General features: G+C 57.4%; 1 protein-coding gene across 1 annotated transcript in view; it reads right to left on the reverse strand.

Moving 5' to 3' along the window:
• stab2 (stabilin 2) overlaps nucleotides 1–5,000 on the reverse strand; it is a gene marked incomplete at its 3' end in the record, with an annotated part of 49,506 nt that overhangs the window by 2,096 nt on the left and 42,410 nt on the right. Inside the window, exons 45-57 of the mRNA XM_083935035.1 lie at nucleotides 4,391–4,510; nucleotides 4,243–4,287; nucleotides 4,079–4,171; nucleotides 3,849–3,998; nucleotides 3,262–3,381; nucleotides 3,098–3,163; nucleotides 2,812–2,988; nucleotides 2,060–2,149; nucleotides 1,822–1,968; nucleotides 752–811; nucleotides 543–666; nucleotides 216–365; nucleotides 36–140 (exon numbers count right to left, since the gene is read on the reverse strand). Of these exons, the coding sequence (XP_083791161.1) occupies nucleotides 36–140; nucleotides 216–365; nucleotides 543–666; nucleotides 752–811; nucleotides 1,822–1,968; nucleotides 2,060–2,149; nucleotides 2,812–2,988; nucleotides 3,098–3,163; nucleotides 3,262–3,381; nucleotides 3,849–3,998; nucleotides 4,079–4,171; nucleotides 4,243–4,287; nucleotides 4,391–4,510 (1,447 nt within the window). The remainder of the gene's footprint in view (nucleotides 1–35; nucleotides 141–215; nucleotides 366–542; nucleotides 667–751; nucleotides 812–1,821; nucleotides 1,969–2,059; nucleotides 2,150–2,811; nucleotides 2,989–3,097; nucleotides 3,164–3,261; nucleotides 3,382–3,848; nucleotides 3,999–4,078; nucleotides 4,172–4,242; nucleotides 4,288–4,390; nucleotides 4,511–5,000) is intronic.

Consider the following 5,000-nt stretch of genomic DNA (forward strand, 5'->3'; position numbering starts at 1 on the left):
CACACGGAGCTGAGGTGGCGTGCAGCTCCACTCACCCTGCGGCGTCTCGCAGCGCTCTCCGGTCCAGCCGGCGTCACAGAAGCAGGAGCCGGGGCCGTGGCGTCCGTCCTCACAGGAGCCGTGTTCTGAGCAGCTACAGGCTGAGAACCATAAGGAAACAAGCTGTTAGACCCCTGCAGACCCCCGGACAGGAAACCGCCCCCCCCCCCCCTCACCTTTACAGTCCGCTCCGTAGAAGCCGTCACTACACAGCTCACAGGCCACGCCCCCGAAACCTGCGTCACAGGTACAGGTGCCGTTACCCAGGTGACCGTCGTCACATCTACCATGGTTACCGCAGGGGGAGCCGACGCCACCGGGACACACTGCACAGACGAGAGGGACGAGAGGACGAGAGGGACGAGAGGACGAGAGGGACGAGAGAGAGGAGAGAGACGGACAGCAGCTGATCAGGACGTCACAGAGACGTTCAAACGTCTGTAAAAGTTGTGTTTGATGCTTTTGTTCTCCAGACTCTGTCGTTAACGTTGCTGAACTCTCACCCAGACAGTCTCGTCCGTGGTAACCAGGGCAACACTTTGGCTTCCAGAAGTGGACGGTGCAGACGCTGCGGCAGCCGGAGTTCTTGGTGACGAACAGAGACGGGAGGTCGCACTTCTGAACCTCCTGAGGACCAATCAGAGACAGAGTCAGACACCGGCTGATCTGGTTTCTCACAGACTCACGGTCGGGAACAGAAGAGGACGCTGACCTTGACTTTGGACCCTCGGGGGCAGCGAAGCGCCGAGCCGGTGCACAGTCCACAGCCCATCTACCACAGAAGAAGAAGAGGAACAATCAAATCAACCAAACCTGTGGAAGAGGGGCGCTGGTGACCTCAGCTGATGAGGTCATGGGGTGCTGGTGACCTCAGCTGATGAGGTCATGGGGCGGTGGTGACCTCAGCTGATGAGGTCATGGGACGCTGGTGCCCTCAGCTGATGAGGTCATGGGACGCTGGTGACCTCAGCTGATGAGGTCATGGGACGCTGGTGCCCTCAGCTGATGAGGTCATGGGGCGGTGGAAGGACTCTGAGGAAGTCCTGAATGGGCCCAACACGCCCTCTTTTGTAGAGGCAGAGCTGGAGGCTGATGGGGATCATCGTCAACATCTCTGACAGAAGTCACTGAGGAAGGAAACAAGTCCACAGAGGCAAAGCCCCAGGGATCCATGAGCTGCATCCACACATGCTGAAAGCTCTGGGTCTGGAGGGGCCGTCCTGGTCCTGGTCCTGGTCCTGGTCCTGGTCCTGGTCCTGGTCCACACGTCTCTGACACACTGGGAGGTGTTCCAGGCACGTCCAGCTGGGAGGAGGCCTCGGGGAAGACCCAGGACCAGGTGGAGAGATTAGATCTCCAAACTGGCCTGGGAACGCCTCAGGATCCCCCAGTTAGAGCTGGTTAATGTGGCCCGGGAAAGGGAAGTTTGGGGTCCCTGCTGGAGCTGCTGCCCCTGAGACCTGATCCAGGATCAGAGGCTGGAGCTGCTGCCCCTGAGACCTGATCCAGGACCAGAGACTGGAGCTGCTGCCCCTGAGACCTGATCCAGGATCAGAGGCTGGAGCTGCTGCCCCTGAGACCTGATCCAGGATCAGAGGCTGGAGCTGCTGCCCCCGAGACCTGATCCAGGATCAGAGGCTGGAGCTGCTGCCCCTGAGACCTGATCCAGGATCAGCAGTTGAAGAGAAGATGAGATTGGTTGGGTCGGTCCAGTCTTTGTCGGTGTCAGCAGGTCTGTGGGGGCGTTGAGGGTTTAGGGGGCGTGTGTCTCAGAGGACTTACCTGAAGGTCGAAGGTGGTCTGTTCATCGCAGCGTCCTCCGAGGCTGGGCGGAGTCAGCAGGCAGTCGATCCCGTAGGCGACCCCGCCGTTAAAGACGAGGTGTCTCTGAACGATCCGGCACTTTCCTTCGTTAACAAAGATTTCTCCCTGTTCAGAGAAGAAGAACCGCATCAACACTCGCTCACTGTCGTCTCTTCTTCTTCTTCTACTTTAAAAAAAAAACCCGTCTGTGTCTTACGATGGCGTCCGTCCCTCCACAGGTGAAGGAGAGCGGCGAGCCCTGCAGAGTCCGAACCGAGTCCAGGTGGATCAAACCTTCAGCATAAACCTGAGGAGGAATAAAAACAGAACGTGTTCAGTGAGAAGAGTCCTGAGAGGGTTACGCCGCCGCCTTCAGCGCCACAACCACAGGTCAGGGTTACGCCGCCTTCAGCGCCACAACCACAGGTCAGGGTTACAGCCGCCTTCAGCGCCACAACCACAGGTCAGGGTTACGCCGCCTTCAGCGCCACAACCACAGGTCAGGGTTACGCCGCCTTCAGCGCCGCAACCACAGCTCAGGGTCACGCCGCCTTCAGCGCCACAACCACAGGTCAGGGTTACGCCGCCTTCAGCGCCACAACCACAGGTCAGGGTCAACCTCCGTGTTTCCTGCCACGCCAACGAAGGCAAACGCTCATCATCCATGAACGTTACCTTTAGTGTGAAAGGGTGAATCATTCAGGGAATTACATCCTGAACTGTTCGGTCCGTGACCATCAGACATCTTCAAGGGTCAAAACCCGGTTTGGAGTTCCTCAGGGGTCAATTCTGGGCCCCTGTTTTCTTTTTTTTGTCTTTCTTTGAGTTTTGAAACTAGAAAACTACATAAATATACGTATGTGGCGTCTGATTCCCTCGTATGCAGATGATACCCTGTTATACCCTCACACACATCCTTCTGTGTTCCCCACAGGATCATTACGGCGTCGCAGTTCTCGTGGTCCTCACCTTCTGGCCCTGCAGGATGTGGTACTTCAGGTACTCCACCAGCTGGGGTCGGTTGTCTTGGTGGAACAGGAAGTCCTTCTGCTCTTGCGGCAGCGACGCCATGACGCCGTCTGAGGGCAGGAAGACGGTCACCGGCTGGTTAATGCCGTCGTTCACCAGCTCCATCACACCCGAGTCCTGAAACAGAAACATGGTCCCGTTAACGAGGCACGGGTCTCCAGAGTCCACAGTCTGGACCCGTGGACCTCCACAGGCGTCTCCGCTCGCTTCGGTTTGACCTTCGTACCTGGAGCAGTCTGAAGAAGGTTTTATAGCCGTGACCTTCGGCCACGTGGGTCAGGTTCAGCTGAGGCTGTTCAGGGGAAAGAGTCGTTCACAGATCAGTGAGCGAACACACGTCAGGTCTCATGTGATTAACGTGTTAATGACTAATGAGGATGATGTTCTCACAGGAGCCGGCTCTCGGTCCAGGCCGGCGGAGAACAGGACTCTGTTGATCTCGTGGAAGATGCCGTTGACGCTGACGCCGTCGCTGTACGTCACGTTGGCCTCGTTGACGAAGATGCTGCCCTGAAAACGTCCGACACACAAACAAACACACGCACACGTTTCACCAGCAGCGGTTTTCAACAGTGAAGAGAAAACACGGATCACGTTTGTTTAATCTAAACGTTAATTAACATAAAATGAAACAAGACGATAATCGACGCCGGTGCAGGGAAGCCGTCAGCACTGAGCCCTGATCAGTCACGACGTTCTCTGATCATCTGTTGGGAATCGAACCACAGCTGAACCTGTGTTTGGGGCTCAGCAGTGACGCAGACGGACCTCTGAGTGTGTCGCTGCACGATCACGTGTCCTCGTGTTCCTTCGTCAAACTCTAGAGTCGGGTACTTTTCTTTCCATGAATCATGAATGAACCCGTGAACATCATCAGCTAACGTTAGCTTCAGTCATTAGCTTCAGCCGTTAGCTTCAGCCGTTAGCTTCAGCGCTCGCATGAACCCAGACCGTGGTTCTGCTCTCTGATTGGTCACCTGGTTCGACCCCGTGGTCAGGACGAGCCCGGACAGAGACGTCAGGTTGCGTGGTCGGCTCAGGTCGGCGGGGAGCAGAGTGTGACACATGACGATGTGGCTGCGCAGGACGGCGGCGAACTCTTCCTTATCGACGTCCATCATCCACTTCTGTAAGGACAACAGTGTTAGCACGTTAGCACGTTAGCTCAGTGTGAAGCACGACGGACGCCAACATGGATCCTTGTCACCTTTCTGCCGTTCTTCCTCTCCTCGGCGAACGCTTCGCTGTTGGGAGCGAAGACGGTGAACGGGCCGCGCCCTCTCAGGGAAATCTCCACCATCTGAAACAGAGTCGCACTTGAGTTCGTGTGATCGGACGAGCGGCGAGACGAGAGCGAGCGGAGCCACTCACCATCAGACCGAGGTAGAAGTCCCTCAGCTTCCTCGCCATGATCTCCTGCAGAGAGACGTCCGTTAGTGGTCGCCTCGTGGTCGTTCAGCAGACAGTGTGTGTGCGTGTGCGTGTGTGTGTGTGCGCGTGCGTGTGTGTGCGTGCGCACCTTCCCCACGGTGCCTCTGCAGGTGAGACCGTCTCCGATGAAGTTACTCTTACAGCTGCAGGATCGAACGCCCGGACCCGTCTGGTTGCAGCTGGCGTACTGGTGGCAGCCGCCGTTTTTCTGGAACATCAGCGGGACACAGGTGAGCGACTGAGAGGCGTTCAGGGACACATGTGAGCGACTGAGAGGCGTTCAGGGACACAGGTGAGCGACTGAGAGGCGTTCAGGGACACAGGTGAGCGACTGAGAGGCGTTCAGGGACACAGGTGAGCGACTGAGAGGCGTTCAGGGACACAGGTGAGCGACTGAGAGGCGTTCAGGGACACAGGTGAGCGACTGAGAGGCGTTCAGGGACACAGGTGAGCGACTGAGAGGCGTTCAGGGACACAGGTGAGCGACTGAGAGGCGTTCAGGGACACAGGTGAGCGACTGAGAGGCGTTCAGGGACACAGGTGAGCGACTGAGAGGCGTTCAGGGACACAGGTGAGCGACTGAGAGGCGTTCAGGGACACAGGTGAGCGACTGAGAGGCGTTCAGGGACACAGGTGAGCGACTGAGAGTTGTTCAGGGACACAGGTGAGCGACTGAGAGGCGTTCAGGGACACAGGTG

The sequence above is a fragment of the Echiichthys vipera genome, assembly GCF_963691815.1.
Source record: "Echiichthys vipera genome assembly, chromosome: 20".
NCBI lineage: Eukaryota > Metazoa > Chordata > Actinopteri > Perciformes > Trachinidae > Echiichthys > Echiichthys vipera.